The sequence below is a fragment of the Crocodylus porosus genome, unplaced genomic scaffold, assembly GCF_001723895.1.
Source record: "Crocodylus porosus isolate Cpor-Errol unplaced genomic scaffold, CroPor_comp1, whole genome shotgun sequence".
NCBI classification, from domain to species: Eukaryota; Metazoa; Chordata; order Crocodylia; family Crocodylidae; genus Crocodylus; species Crocodylus porosus.
In genome coordinates, this window is record NW_017728926.1 from 16,299,703 (window position 1) to 16,315,521 (window position 15,819).

The 15,819-nt window shown below is 49.3% G+C and overlaps 1 protein-coding gene across 1 annotated transcript in view; it reads right to left on the reverse strand.

The window, feature by feature from the left end:
* The window catches only part of LOC109314434 (tyrosine-protein phosphatase non-receptor type 11-like), a 53,423-nt gene extending 38,923 nt beyond the window's left edge, over positions 1 to 14,500 (reverse strand). Inside the window, exon 1 of the mRNA XM_019541608.1 lies at positions 14,244 to 14,500. Within this exon, the coding sequence (XP_019397153.1) occupies positions 14,244 to 14,251 (8 nt within the window). The 5' untranslated portion in view covers positions 14,252 to 14,500. The remainder of the gene's footprint in view (positions 1 to 14,243) is intronic.
* Positions 14,501 to 15,819: the final 1,319 nt, after the last annotated feature.

The window sequence follows — 15,819 nt, forward strand, 5'->3', positions numbered from 1 at the left end:
ATTTTACATACGGGTAAATATTTTCATTTCCCCAAAGCAATTAGCATCAAGACAGCTAACTATTCCATTGCATAGCATTTACTATCCAATAAGACTTTTTTTTTCTTTTGCATAAAGAAATGCATAAAAGTAACATTTCTATTAAATTTTTATGCCGGCGCGCAGAGCTGTGCTGCAAAGATACAGTTCGGGGTTATAATCCACGGGGCTCCTACAAACAGCCTTTTCTATACAACCCTGTTTATTTAATCTCTCTATATTTAATAGGAGTTTTTCACAAGGGAGGTCAGCTCCCATGTATGTACAATGGTCCTTTCCGTGAGGCTGGACAGCACACGTATCCTATCTTCGGTTTAATTCTAATAGGATTTAGGTGCCTCACTTCCTCAGGCTCCTTTAAAACTCCCAGCTGTTGTACCGAAGTGTCCTCACCAGCACAAAGGAGACCCGTCCCAAAGCAAATGTAGCATTTTTGCGAAGTAAAAACCTGGCCTGTTTGCACAAGCACAGGTGCTTACTCTGAGGTAGGCTGTTTCTCTAAGGGGTATATGAAGAAGCAAGAAATTCAGTATTGAAGACCCCATTCTGCATTGAAGTCAACAGAGCTATTCACAGCATGCGCTTTTATCTTGGTAGGACTGGAGCTCGGAGAAACAGCTTTTAAAAATGTCTCACAATGGGCAGAGCCTCTTTGCAGACACCCTGCTCCTGGCCTATTTGCTGGCAGTGACAGGACACACTAGCCTTTTTAACCTGTGCCATCTACCTTTGCACAGAGCAGAATGGATGGCATGCAAAGAGAGATCCCAACATCGCCAGCTTACTGCTCCTATGAGTGCTAGACGGAGCAGGAAAATGTATGGTGTGGCAGTCCAGGTGTTTAGCACATGTGACAACCACATGTGACAGCCCCGCGGTCAGTCTCTGAGTCCTTCAACAGGCGGCAGAAAGGGGCTGATGTATGTAAAGGCATATAGGCTCATACAGATCCCAGCATGTCTGTCTTCTGAGGCCTAACCTGCAAGAAAGGCTAATGTTTTTATTTATTTGGCTTTGCAATTCCCTGTTGCAAATTCACCGTCCAAATGTAGTTCTTAAACACTGGAATCCGTGGGGTACAAGGATCCAGCATTTTATGGCATGCATTTCAAAGGACAAAGAGTGGTGGAAAACCCCTCTTCTATTGTGGAGAGAGGCAAATTGAGGTCCAGAGCTGAAGTGCTTTGGTGGGAGTCAGAATAGCCTGGGATGGCACCCAGGACCCTTGAACCTCGTTCCTGTGGCTCCGACTTGAAGGCTCAATTCCGTTTTCCCATGTGGTTTTATAAGCCGTGTTAGAAAAAGGCAGACGACGTTGCAAGTTCCCTCCGGATTCGTTATTTATTTGCACTGCACCAGGGCTCCTCTTAATGCCCTTCTCAGTCTCTGATTACACTTGTTCTCCAAGTCCGGCCAGGCTTCTTACACGATGTACAGGCTGCCCCTGAATCCTCAGTCCCAGGAGGCCACTGAGGCCAGGAACAGAACAAGACCCAGAAGAGGAGTGGTTCGTATTTAAAAATAAAACATTAAGGGTTTATAAAAGGCGGCAAGATCCAGCCTCTTGTTAATGAGGATCAAACTGAGTTGCTATACTAAGTATACCCATTTAAAGAAATTCTTGCATCTTCCCCTGCAGTAGCTGCCCCTGGGAACTTGATATGATGCTGTATAACCATTTCACATCACAACTGCTATTCTACCTACTGCTGCTATCAGCACCTGCGCGTGTACATCTTTCCAGTGGCTGACTACCCCCCCCCACACACACACACACCCCCGCCAGCAGCAGACTTTCCATTGATACCCAGTGACAAGGCCTGTTAATCTTGTTCAGCTATTTTCCATTCAGGTTGAAGTTAACTGCTTCTAGCATGTGTGTGTGTGTCTAGAGAGGGACTCCCCCCTGAGAAATACTGATCAGAGTTGGACCATGAGTCACTCCCAGGCAAGACATCTCATTGTGAGTGCTCTCCTCCCTCCTTTTCTCAGCTATATATGGTCAAGACAGCTGAATTAAACCCTGCTTAGATCCTCCGTATGTCACGGATTGAGAGTGGCTTCCCATGAAGCGGCCAATTGGATGAGTGGGATAAGCCAGGTTTAAAAAAACCCCCTGTATTACAAAACAAGACTCAGGACTGTTAAATGTTACACGATTCCAGTTAACATCTAAACCACATTTCCTTGCTTGCCTTGAGTGCAGCCCACTGACCATCTGCTTCAGGAAAGCACCTGCCTACGGCTCACCAGTAGCCCTCAAAGTGCTTTGCAATGGGGCCAGTAATGCCAGCTTCATCCTGGAGAAGGTGGGAGAGGGCAACGGAGACCCAGGAAGGTGAAGTGACTTGTCAAGGGTCAGTCTAGGGCAGGGGTAGGCAACCCCGGGCACAGGTGCCAGAGCGTGGCACGCGAAGGCATTTTGCTTGGCATGTGGGCCTTGGGGTGGACGGCAGGGAAGGGGCCAGGGCTGCGCTGCCACAACAAGGATTGGGCCCCTCGCAGCTCCCCTGCCACCCGCTCCTGGCACACCAACTTCTTACAAGCCAAGCTTGCAGGTGTTTTTGGCACTCTGTCCTAAAGTGTTGCCAACCCCTGGTCCAGGGTCTCCTATGACCCAGTACTCTAGCTGCTGAGCAATGCGCTCTCCCTTTGTGCTTCCAGAGGGAAACGACACCTTTTGCTAGGTGCACCCTTCTGGTCTCTGCATCACGCTGGTCACCCTGATACCTTGACAGTGTGTCCCGATGACCTGGTGCCAGCAGTGGGTCAGTTCCTTTAAGTGCTGTCCTTGCCCACCCCTTGTCAGCCCTGTTCCATAATCCAGACAAAAAAAATTGCAGCTAGGATTTTCAAAGGGCCCAGGAAAGTCTATTCCTTTAGGCCCTTTGAAAAATAAGGGGTGAAATGGGGTGTGTAAAGCAAGGCAGCCATATTCCTCAGCTACCCCCAACACATTTGGCTCAGCTGGTATTGGGTGGGCAAAGTTGTAAACACGGTGCCAGGACTCTTTCAAAACCCCTGTCTGTCAGCTAGAAAAGAAACCAGCCTCTTGCTTTCTCTCTACAGGTGCTCTCCCGGGGTACCGTCAAAAATGCCACTAAAAAAAGAAATGTCAAACCGAGGGCAATGTGCCAGACAAAACAACTCTCACATGGAGGGTGCATCTACACAAGACACTATGGCGACGTAGCACCGGTGGGCACGAACCGTGACGCCACTGGTACTGCACAGTAGGGTGGGCAATGACCTGTGTGGTGCCAGGTCTGTGCAGCCATGACTGTTACTGCACACTCATTTTGGTACCGTACTAAATGACTGTGCGGTAACAAGCGTACAGTCAGGCACACATGAAGATGCATCCAGATATAAGTAGAGGCAGCAGCGGCTGGACAGAGAAGGGCTTCAAGACATACCATGTGGAAGACTGAACTGCCTGTAAGGAAGGACTGACTGGGTTAAATTTGGTCTCCCCCAGCAGCCAATGGAAGATCAACTCTGGGTTGACCCTGTTGCAAATGTGGACGCTTAAAAATCGGGTGACACAAAGCTTATCCTCCTAGCTTAAGTCAGCAAGGGTCTTGCTCAGAGCGACAGCGAGTCGGTGGCAGAGCAAGAAAAAGAAAACCCAAGAGTCCTGGTTCCAAATCCCACGTTCCCCCGTCCAGCCCGCTATAGTTATTCTCTTTGAAGTCATCAGGCTTCGTAAGCAACTTTTGTATGTCAGGCCTGTAGGAACTGGGCAGGGGAGGGGGGAACAGGCAATACTGATCAAGGTGGGTCAAGTCATTTGGTCTTTGTTCACTGGCCCTGTAGCACCATCAAAGATGTGATATAGGAATCACTCAGACAGGCATCACCCCACTGCAGCCTCATGGTTAGTGAAGCTGCAAACCACTGCTCAGGCTACATGAGATCTCTCGAACTTGACTGAATGTAATAAATTTCTGGGTTTTTTTAAAATCTTTGCCCCAGATAGTTCTACACTCTCTTTACTTAGACATTTTTCACTAGAAATCAGGCTGCGGTATCCTCCCGTATCCCTAGCCTCTTCCCAGCCTCTGCTGTTTTTCTTCACTTGGATGCCTGAATGTGCTCCTAATTTCCCAAAAGCAACGCTAGAGGATCTCCAGCTCCGAACGCTCTGGCCAAGGCTCAAACGTTGCAGCTGTAAGAACTCCATTTGCACAGCTTTTTTTCTTTCAGTCCCTAGCAATTGACTTTATCTTTCAAGATGTGCGCCTTACTTACCAGGCTCAGTCCTTATAGCCTGTTCTTTCCCCCCTCCATGCAATTTAGTGTTGGAGTGTTTCTCCCCTGCAAATTTTGCCACCTGAAATTGGACCATTGCAACTGACCCTTAAAGTTCAAATCCACTAACATCAATGCACTTCTTTCTACTGTCCTCCAGTGAGCTTCAGATGGGACGATAGTTCCCCATGTGCTCCGGGAACATCTTGAGCTCATTTTGCCTCCCACACTGCATCTTGTACAGCTATGTACACCTGTGCAGAGCTATTACTGCACTACACCCACTTCAACAGAACTGTAAGGCCCCCGCTGCTCGTTACATAGATTATTACATACAATTAACTGGCTAACCGCACAATAAATTATGACTGGCCACATGTGCAAAGTAATTAGCACACCACAAAAATGACTCTTAAGCTAGAAAAAGAGCTGACCAGCTACAAAGTTAGTGCTTGAAAATGTGTAACAACTCTAAAACTGGTTTGCATCTGGCTTTAATTGGAATGTGTAGCAGGATCCAAGTTGGCCACAAAAGGGGACCGGCAAAAATCAAGCCTTTCTTTTCTGCACTAATCATAACCAGTCTCCATCTCTGCTTATTATTACAGTTTACAAAGGCTCAGGCTATACTTTGTCCGAAGCGCACAAATGAGGGAGAGACCGTTCTAAAGCAGGTCTGTATTGTACAGAAGTTGGCAGGCTCTGCTACAGCCAAGTACAGCAGCAGAGTATTTCTCTGTAGGTATATTCATAGAGAACGTATTTTAGAGAGAAGTGTTCACCGCCCACATGTTTCTGGCTGAAACTAGAAGGCTGTGGAATTCAGATATAGATTTTCAGAAATAAACTTCTTTTTTTTCCCCCGTCAATGCCCCTTATCGGAGAGAACACTAAGGCAGAATGGCTCGATTCAAGGAGATGAAGGGACTAAGGTTTTAAAATAGGATTTCCTGGCTGCCTACCATCAAATCCAAACTCCGGCCCGCCTCCTGAACCATTTGCTCAGCAGAACCCAGCATGTCTGGGCCCGAGCAAGTCGCCTCTTGCTGAGAACAGATGTCTCCAAAAATCAGCAGGGGGGAACGGGTGACCTTTCGAGAGCCGATGCAGCAGGAAGAGAGAGGAATGGCTACAAACAAGAGCAGTGGCAGAAAGCAGCCAAGGAGCTGTTCCCCATATCCACACAGGAGCAAGGTCATTTTTCCACAGCCCCCTAGGTATATAGGCTTAAGGGGCTTCTCAGTGGATGTAACCTGCTGATTTTTAAACCAAGAATTTGGCCCATTTCCCATTCACACTTTCAAGGCTCTGCACCTTTTCACTAATATGGGCTTTGCTCGAGTTGTGCCTGTGTCCAGTCTGCCTCTCTCTTTCTTGTTGCCCATGCACCCAGCCACCCCCCTCCCTGGGAAGGGCAGCATCTGTGGGAGACGGGAGGTGAAATGACGCCTCACCGTGGAAGGTTTGCCTTGGGAAGCACAGCCCCGTGCCTGGGAAATGGGGGAGGGATGCCTATCCCTCAGCTACAGCAGCCCAAGCTTGGGCTCCTACAGCAACAGCCACTGCAGTAGCAGCTACTGCCCAAATGAGGAGAGCCGCGGCAGGTAAGACCCCGCTCCCCCTCCTGCTCTCTGGTGGTCAGTGTAATACCCCCTCCCCACCACTTCCTCACCCCCCCACCATCTGCCCCAGGCACTGAAAGAGCTCTCTATGCCTCTAGCCTGTATTTAAAATGTCACCACTATTTCATTTCGCCCCAGAATTTCTGGTGTTCTGCACCCAAGTCTGTAACAGTTTTGCCCTCGTTTGTTATGGAAGCAGATTGCAATCCAGATTAAGTTCTGGGAACCAAACTCTATGCATCAGAAAGACACAAGCCTACCAGCTGCTGGGGGGGCATGCTTTCACAGTGTTATTTTCAAAGGGTTAAAAAAAAACAAACCCCAAAACAAAACACCCCCCCCACAGCAAGATTGTGCAGGGTTTTCCCCTCCCTGTCCCTTGGAAACTGGAGCAATCATACTACCATGAAGCAAAATGCAAACACAGTCCGCGTGTTTACTTTATACTAAGCTGTGAATATTTCACCCATTGCCGAAGCCAGTTGGCGACAGCAAATGCGATTACCGAGATGTAGCTACTACACTGTGTAAACACAGCACTACAAACAGCACTCAACTCTACCAATAATGTTCCCATTTAGGAAAAGGGATAGGAACATGCAACTGCTCTCATCACATCTATATTATTCTCTGGTACAATTTAAGGCCCTGCTCCTATATAATTCAAAGCTTTCTATGGTCAGAAGAGACCTACTAGATCACCAAGTCTGACCCCATAATGCCACCTGCAGACACTCCCAAATTCAATGAGGTCCATCTATGTAGAAGCTGTTGTAAAAAGAGGCGTTCCAGCCATTATTAGTCGCGTTGGAGTAAAGACCAGAAGCCACCGAGAGAACTGGACTCCTTCTTCCATGCTTAGGAGCTGGAAAGACGTATCACAAAATAGGTTTCCTGCTGCAAAGGTTTTGCCAGATTGGCCAAGGCAGAAGAGCGAAAAGGTAAAGCAACTTTCCCAGGTCACAGAGCAGGATTAGCACTGGTGCCTTTCATTGCTCCATCAGCCAGCAGGCCAAGCGACCTCTGGAAAATAGGCCTATTTTCTACCAAGACTGAACAGAAGAAGAGCACAAAGGTTTCGAGCTGGATGAGGATGCCAGGCTTGGAGACCCAAGTGTTTGGCACAGAGGAGACCTAACAGCCAACTTTGTCCTGGTCTCTACCCCACTTGTTGGAAAGGGACTCTGCTCCATTGCCACTCAGCAGAACGTGACCATGTGAAATAACTGCATGCTGTGTTCGTTCCCTAAAGAGGCAATGACCTATGAAGTGAGGAGCCAGAATCCCATCACATGGCCACCTATTATCTCCCTGGGGAAATCCGAGATGATGATTATTAACCAGGTCATCAGATCAAAAATAGAATATGGAGAAGCAAGCGCTGGAGGGCAGGGGAGACGCTGCAAGAACATGTCCTCCCTGGGCAAAGCGCGCTCGGACTTCAATGCACTGCATAGGATGGCTGCCACCTGTTCTCCTGGGAGCACAGATTGGGATGTAGTTTTCGGAGGAAGGTCCCTGCTTTTACCCTTATGTCGACCTCCAGACATCTGATGACTTTGTGATGGGGGTACACAGGAAGGGGGAAGAGTCTAGTTTCTCTTGTGTCCATATCATGAAATTAATTCAACTCTCCTGTTAAGGGCTGAGAGGCTAGAGCGCGAAAGCGCCTGAAGCCCATTGCACTGACCTGATTAACAAGGGCAGGAGGAAGGAAACGAGAGAGACCTTCTGGTTGAGGCCCCCAAGCTGGGACTTGAGGACTGAGTTTGGTCTCTGGCTCTCTCACTGAGCAAGTTGTCACCTCCGTGCTCAGTTCCTCATCTAGATCTAGAAAATGGCAGTCTTAACGCTTCCAATCTCCCATTCTGTGTAGTTTAATGGTGAGATGCTGGGAGCAGGAGCAGCAGGTCTGAACAGGACCTAGTACGAAAGGGATCTCAATCTTGGCTGCAGCCTCAAGGGGCTGCAGGTAGTTCCACTGCACCGCTCGCATTTTAATCCACACCAAAACTGCAGGGACATGCTCACTCATTCAGGCCCCTATTTTAGACAAGCATGCTCTTCCTCCTCACCTCTACCCACCTGTTTCGTTATCATGTCTTGCTGTTTTAACTCTGGATTCAACTGGTCACATACGCACTGTGGTCAACCAACTCCCCGAACAAGTCGTTCACCATGGACTTCTACAAACCTTTTCCCCCAGCTGCCCCTGGCTATGTACCCTGATACCCGCAATCCCCAAGTCAGGGATAGGATCGCAACCACTGCTGCATCTTGCCCCATGTGCTTTATTCATGTTGTTGTGGAAAAGCAAAGGCAGTTTTACCTGCTCCTGCCTATGCCCCAGGTCAGCAAGGAGTTCAAGTAGGCAAGCAGCCTAATCAAAGTCATGCATTTCAGCATAGGCTCAAATCCTTTGTTGGGTCAGAGCTCATCTCACTTTGCTTCCCCAACATGAGTGGCTCTAAACCCCACTGACTCGAGCTGGGACAGGGCAAGCTCAGTATTTCTGAAGCACTAGGGGAAGAAATAGGATCTTCTAAGCAGGAGGCTCAGAGGTGACACTGTTTTCCCAAGCCCCTGTAACACGAATCTACTTACAAGCCCAATGTGGACAAGACCCTATTTAAAACTAAAGAAAAAAGCATCACACTGCTCTTTGGAAACTAGGTAGAATTATTTTCCTACTAGTACCTGCGTGCATGCCCCAAACCAAGTACCATATCACGGGCACTTCCCTCCACCCCCTCCCACCACCACAGATGCGTGGGAAGATGCTTTCAACTTGGTCTCCCATCCTCCAGATAGAAGCCAGGCAGCGGCCTAAAAGGGAAGCAGCTAAAAAAAGGGACAAGCAGCAAACAGCCTGGTGCTGAAAGATGCGTGGATGTGCCGGGGCTGGCACGCGTTGTGCACAGAAATAAGGCGAGCTGTGTGCACAAATGTGGAGGAGGCGGATGTGAAAACAGAGACTGGCAGGTAGAGGAGCAGAGGACCAGCACTGGCATGTCCCTGCATGCTCATCGCCCCCCTTTGGCTGGACACAGGCAGCTGTTGATCCAGCCCCCAGTGCGCCCCTTCCCCACCCAGACTATCCCCCCCATAACCCAGTGCTGGGCTTTCCACGGCCTCCCTGATGGACAGGATCCAACATACATCTGTTAGAAGAGCATCCATCCTTTTTGTATCGGGGCACTGTTATCGAGGGATAATACATCAGTCACCATCAGACTGTGAAACCCTAATGGCTTGTAGACAGAGTGCAGGATCACAGGGGAAAAGAGGCTAGAGGGTCACTTCTGGCCAGGACTAAGCCTTCCTCCTCACTGCCTACTCCAGACAAATGCCCTGAAGCCTGGTTTATTGAGCCTTCAATCTAGACACTTAAGACAGGACTAGGATCTCGGGCTGGGCCAGTCGCAGTGGGATCGCAGAGCTTTGATTGCTGACCCCGTGAGATAGCTAGCAAAGCAGACGCTGCTGCTAACATGGCAAGTAATGGGTGTGATGTTAACATCACGTGCCTGGCCAGCTGCAGCCTTCCTGTTAGGAACAGGCAGAGCAGCTATGAAGAGACATATGTGCATGTGTGTGTTGCCATGGCCAACTACCAGTGAAGTGGACCACAATGGCCAACCCAGCAGCTGGTCAGCATTGCCCTATTTGGCATCACGCAGCTGCCACTCTGAAAATGCCAAGGTGTGGGGATCTGCTTCCTTCTAGACAGACTGGGCAGGACAGAAGAGAAAAGGAGACCGGTCAGGCCCTCCGAAAGCAGGCAAAGCTATGTCTTATCCTTGAAATAAAATATTAAGGGCCACCTTCTTTGCTCTGAGACACTAAAGGGCTCCCATCGTAGCGCCTTCTGCCTACGTTGACACGTGCTTCTCACCGTCGGATCAATTTGTACCAGAAATGCAATTGTCACGGTCACTATATGGGGGAAACGCTGAGACCCACTATGTCCAAACACACAATGGAAAGATCAGGGTGCGTTTCTCGCTAGCTTCCCACCAGCAGCCCTCGCAGGGGATGCATGCGACTCTGGCAGGCACAGGGTTTGCTGGCAAATGTTCCTTTCGAGCTCTCGCTCCAGCCTCCTGGCACCGGAGGGTGAGCTTTGACTACACTATTTTGAATCAGACCTCCATATGATTGTTATCTGTTAACAGGAAATTGGTTGTGGACACACCTGGAGGTGTTAATCTTGACCACTTGGTTTCAGATGTCACCAGCTTCCATTGGGTGTGTTTTGGGGGTAAGGCGGTGCGTGTGCAGCATCTTGCAGCAGCTTGGCAAGCTTTTGCTCTCCTTTCTATTGATGTCGTCTCCCCAAGTGCAGCCGCTGCTACTGGGGAGGCCTCCGACTCGCCTTTGGGACTTCTGTTTCCATTGCCAGAGGACAATGGATGCGTCTGGTAGGGGGAGCAAATTCAAACCAGTGACTGCATTACAATAGGGGAAAGGATGGAGGAAAATAAGTCACATTTTCTCTAAACAGCACCATTGCAGAAGCATCTCAGATCCAAAGAAGGAGCTCAAATGTGGGACTTCAGTATACCATCACACACATTTCCCATTGCCCTGTCCTCAATCAGCATGCGTTCATTCAGACAAGCATCTGGAGGAAAGTGCCTTCATGTCCTGGCATGTGAGACCTGGTGTGCAAAAAGTCGTGGCTTCATGTAAAGCTCTCACTGAAGTTTCACCCCCCATCTGAAACACTAAAAATAGATTCGGTGTTTCCACTGACAGGCACATTTGATTAAGCAAATTGCCACCTGAAACTGGGTTCAGCAGCTCAGCTAGGCACTCATGAGCACACCAGAGTGGCTCCTAAAAGTGGAAAGCTTGAGCCTGAATGCAAGCCTGGACTCTGGTGGTTTGGGCCACACTAGGTCACAGCAGCTGGATACTTGCAGTCCACGTGGGTGTGAAGAAATAAGAGGTTCACCTTGAATTTGGTAAAGTCCTACAACCTCGGGGTCAGGGAGCCACGCTCAGCCAGCTAGCCTGCTTGTCTGAAACACCCCACCTGTGCCTCGCCCCAGTGTGGTTCCTCCTCATTTAAAGGCCATCTGAGGGTAGAAATTTAGAGCCAACTTTTCAGCTGGCAGCAACTGGCATCAGTCTGCTGAAGTCATCTGCACCAGCCAGGAATCTGGCCCTTAGTCTTCAGCTGGCACAGGTGTAGCAAGTCTGATACCATGCAACAGGGGAAGGATCCTGAGGACTCAGATTCAGCAAAAAGTATGTTTTCAGGTGGAGGGGGAAGAGGAAAAGCAGCAAACAAGAGCACAGCTCCCATAGGGCAATCCTCCACGTGGCGTGGCGTGAATTGGTAAGCATGCGGGGTCTTCCCTGAGGGGACTGGCCAACAGACCATGAAGACCGAGATTATTCTTTTCCCCCGGGGATGTCTCATTTGGGTCACTGCAGAGCAACATCAGTGAGGCACCACCTGTTCTGCTCCTTCCAGAGAGAAACAGAGGACTCAGCTGGGTGCCTTTCATACTATTGTCACCTCGCTCTGAAAAAGGGGCCTGTGGAGAGCTTGGAGCGGCGCTGAAGTCGGTGGGTGAATGATATCGAGTGAGGGATGAGGCACAGCTGGAGCACTCACTGCTACCTGAGCCATTTCCCCTGGCCCTGTGGAAAGGACCATTCAGATCCTCACATGCTGCGTGCACACAACTGCTGGCCCACAGGCATGAGCCATCCAGACAACTGCGGGTAGTTTCCAGGAGCAGCACCAGTGTCGGACAGCCGCACAAGCAAATCTTTCCGGGGTTTTATGGCATGCACCCCAAAGAGCTCCGGGTGGGTTTGATCTCCCCTATAAAAAATATGACACTCCGCCTTATTAAGTTGTTATAAATGCCAGGCAGCTTGCTCCAAATATGCCTCTATTTAAAACCTCCCTTTTTTTGTGCTGATGCATAGATTCAATCCCATCTTACGCATCTCATGGTATCTTTGGGCTCTTGCCCACTGCTGTGTCCCCAGAGTGCTGGAGGGATTATAAGCTGGTTACAAGGGGAAGGCTGGCCCAGTGGTCAAGGTAGTACTCAAACGCCTGCGTCCCATGCTCACGTCCATACTTTGTATGTAGCTGAGCGAGACACTGTGGTTCAGTGCCTCCATCTACAACACTTGGCTGTCTTGTGTTGCTGTATCATCTAATATACCACCATAGCATAGGTACAGTCCAGCTGATAGACAAGACAAACAGATAAGTGCCTAAATGGAGGATGAGGCCCATGTCTATTTATAGATTTATTTGCAAGTAGAAAAAGGCATCAAAGAACCCACTTCTGCACTTGTCTTGCACCTGCTCTCAGGTTATGCCTGCGTCTGAGAAAGAAACTATGAGAATAAAGGTTTTACTGCCCTGTGCGAGATCACAGTGAAGCCTGCTCTTAAAATACACACTCCTGTACTGGAGAGGTTGTGGTGGCCATGATGCTAGGGACACCTCTTGCTGGCCTCCAGGGAGGGCTTTAACTAGGCAATAGTTTCATAGTTTCATAGTTTCATAAAGCCAGTTAAGATGAGCCATCAAAGAAAAATCACATCCGGACATGGGAAAAGAAACTCAGCACAAGGCAACTCACAGGAAAAGGGCATGAGCTTTGCATGATCCTCCACCAAGTCCTTTCTCAGTGGAAAAGAGGATCTGCTTTAGCCTGGTCAAAGCATGAGAGACTCTGTTGTATTCCTCTCCACCTGCGTTAGCAGTCGAATCACCACAGCTGGAGGATTTAGACCTGCCTTCATTTAAAATGAATGAGAGCATATCTAAGTGTCCTAACCCAGCAATCATCAATGCTGGTGAGTTGCCAGGACCCAACGCAAGCCCAAGACCAGGCCGGCACAAGGACCTGACTGCCACCGCATGCCCCCATCCCAGCTGTGGGGTGGCAGGGGTGATGCTCCTCACTGCCTCCCTCTTCCATGGCCCGTAGGTTGCTGACCCATGTCTTAGATGGCTTTGGACATATCAGCTCCCATTTGAAAAATCAAGGGAATGACTTAGCAGCTAGCTTCCTCCTGTGTGCAATTTTTTTCCCCCCCCCCAGAATTATTGGTCGAAGAAAGCCTGAATTCTGATCGGCATTCCCCTCCTAGTATAGCACTACCCACGCAGCACAAAGCAAACCTCGTATATCTAATGGGGGCTGCATTTTAACCTCAAGCTTGGGCGGGAACTACACAACAAAGAGCCCCTCGGAGACTAATAGAAGAGGCTTCATTTAATCTCCATCAATTTAGGGAGATTTACTACCTTGTATATTACAGATGTTCTTGTTCCCATTAAGAAAGTGGTAATTAAATTGCGGGCCCACCTGGCAGACAGTTGGGACATTACAAATATATTGCCAGCCAGTTATGAAAGCCGCTCAGCTGTTGCCTGAGTGACAAGTTCCCTCGCAGAGCTGAAAATCATGCGTTTTGCCCCTTTTCCATGATCTGATGGAGCAGAACAAAGCAAGGGCAGAGGCAAGGATCCAGGAGGGAAGCCAGGAGCCAGAGCCAAGTGATTTTCACAGGATGGCAAGACATGTTAATGAGAGAGAAAACCTTTGAGCATTAGCTGGGTGGCATGGACTGTAACTCGCTTGCACAAGGGGCTCCGGCTATTTTCCCAGTCTGGAGCTTTAAAGTGAGTTATGTCCCTGCCCACACTCCTGGGGAGGCCAGCAGGTCTGGAGGAAAACCTCAGCACGTTCGATGTCTTGTTATGAAGCAAAGGACTGTGTCTGCGTGGCTGAATTTTGCAACGAGCCGGTTGCTTTTAGCAGGCTCAGTTGTGGCACTCCAATTCTTGCCCGGTCCGCACCCCCCAGACGCGGCGCGGTTCTCTCTCACTCGCACAACCATGCACATGCACAGACGCAGCTGGGAGATCGAAGCCAAGTAGCAATAAATGTAAGATCGCTGCGAAGTAATATGAACTATGGCACCATACATCACACACACAGCAAGTGCCTCCGGGCAGGGGCCACTTCTCTAATGCTATGTGCAGCACTGATCGTGTTAGTAAAACGGTGTCGGCACAAAACCTTTCCACTGAAGAAGCCTTCTGCCTCCAGAAAGACAAGAACACGCACCTCATGGACACTATTAATCATTATTTGTGGGGCAGCAGTGCCCACGGTGAGCTAGGCGCTGTCCGTGTCTATAGGAAGACGTGATCCATGCTTGTAGATGGAAGTTTTTTAAGACCTAAACAACCCAGGCTTTGTATGCGCTACTCTTTTTTCCTTTGCTCTGACTCAAAATTATCTTCTCCATTTAAGAACAGAAAATTAGATGCAGTTCTCCTACCTCACCATAGCGGTCAAGGCTTGTCAACCCCGGTAAAATATGAAGAGAGTCGTTAGTCCACAGAAACCACAGGGCAGTTCAGAAAGGAGGAAGGCTCGCAGGATACAGGAGATGGGGCTGGCTCAGGCTAGGCTTTAGAGGAGGGTTGGCTGCCAGCTAGATGCGCTTCTGTTGCCAGCATCCTTGACAAGGTTTGCCCCAGGTGGCGGAGCCCGGAAAGTTTTGCGTGAAGGAGTGACTGCTGTGGCTATTTACCAAAATACACAGCCCAGCTTATTCTGGAAGGGAGTGGGGGTGGAGAGAAAAAAGGAAGTCATCTCACTCTCTTATCGGTGCAGAGCCAGCAGCTGTGAATTCAATGTTTAGAAGGGGGACGGGGAGGGGATAAAAATGCCACACACGGCACATGACATTCGTCTGTCGAGTTCAGTGGTTCTCAACCTTGTTCGGCTCAAGCGCCCTCTCAAAAACGGCTCGCTCTTAGTTTTCACTCTTTTTTTGACTATGAAAAAAAAAAAAATAGAGCAATTTTTCTGCTGCAAGGAACTCACAAAGCCCACAACAGGTCAGAATGCTTTTAACACTAATGGGATTCCCATTTGGGGTCACCTTGCGGATTGTGTGTGCACACCTAACGGTGCCAACCTTGCCGCAGCACCCTGGTTGAGAATCACTGGTCTGGCTGAAGGACATGGAAAGAGTGGTCTCTGGGTCAAACACAGTCTAGGGACTTTCTGGAACCTGGTGAAATGTCTTACTGTATCCTCTCCATCCTGGGAAAAGGGCACGCAGAACGTAATGGAGACTCTGTTCGAGGGGCTCCAGTCACTTTTGGGGAAGGGAGGCCAAAGGATATAGGGTCCTGTAGTGAAATTGTTCTGAAAACCTGCGGTCAGTTCCTGCCTATGCCACAGACTCCCTTTGTGACCTCAGGCATGTCTCCTGATGTCACTGTTTAAGATAGATATATGAGCACAGCCGGTGGGCTTCCTTCCATTGTTTCCTCTACAAATCTGGCCCTTTTAGGTCCACTGTGACTCAGCCAGTCCCTCCACCTGTAATAAACTGTCCCTTGGTCTGGTCTAGCTTTATACTGAAAGCTTGTCAGGAAGAGGACTGTCCCTGCTAGTCCACGTTTCTGTCTCAGTCCACGTTTCTATAGCCTCTGCATGCTGGGCCCCGGGTCTACCATGGACAGAGCAACTGCTATACAAAAGCCCAACAGGTCCATCTCTGCTAAACTATACAGGACTTGCCTGAAAGGGTCAACATGGCCAGGGTCCACTCTGTAAGCGATTTAGATGCCACCAGGCAGGTTACTTCACCCTTTCTGCCACCAGACAGATTTAAAACATCTCCTGCCATAGCCCAAGCACGCACTTCTTCTCAGGGCATTTGGCAGAGCTGTAACCTGGGTGCCCGCAAGGCTTGTCCAACGTGGACCGGGCGAGCAGGACACAAGCCAGCCAAAGCAGAGAGGGAGGTGGTGACTCCTATTTAGCCCCCTCAGGGAACCTGACCAAACAGTTGGCAAGCCCAGCAAGAAGACGCGTTTGCCAGGGTGACCAGCTCAGCG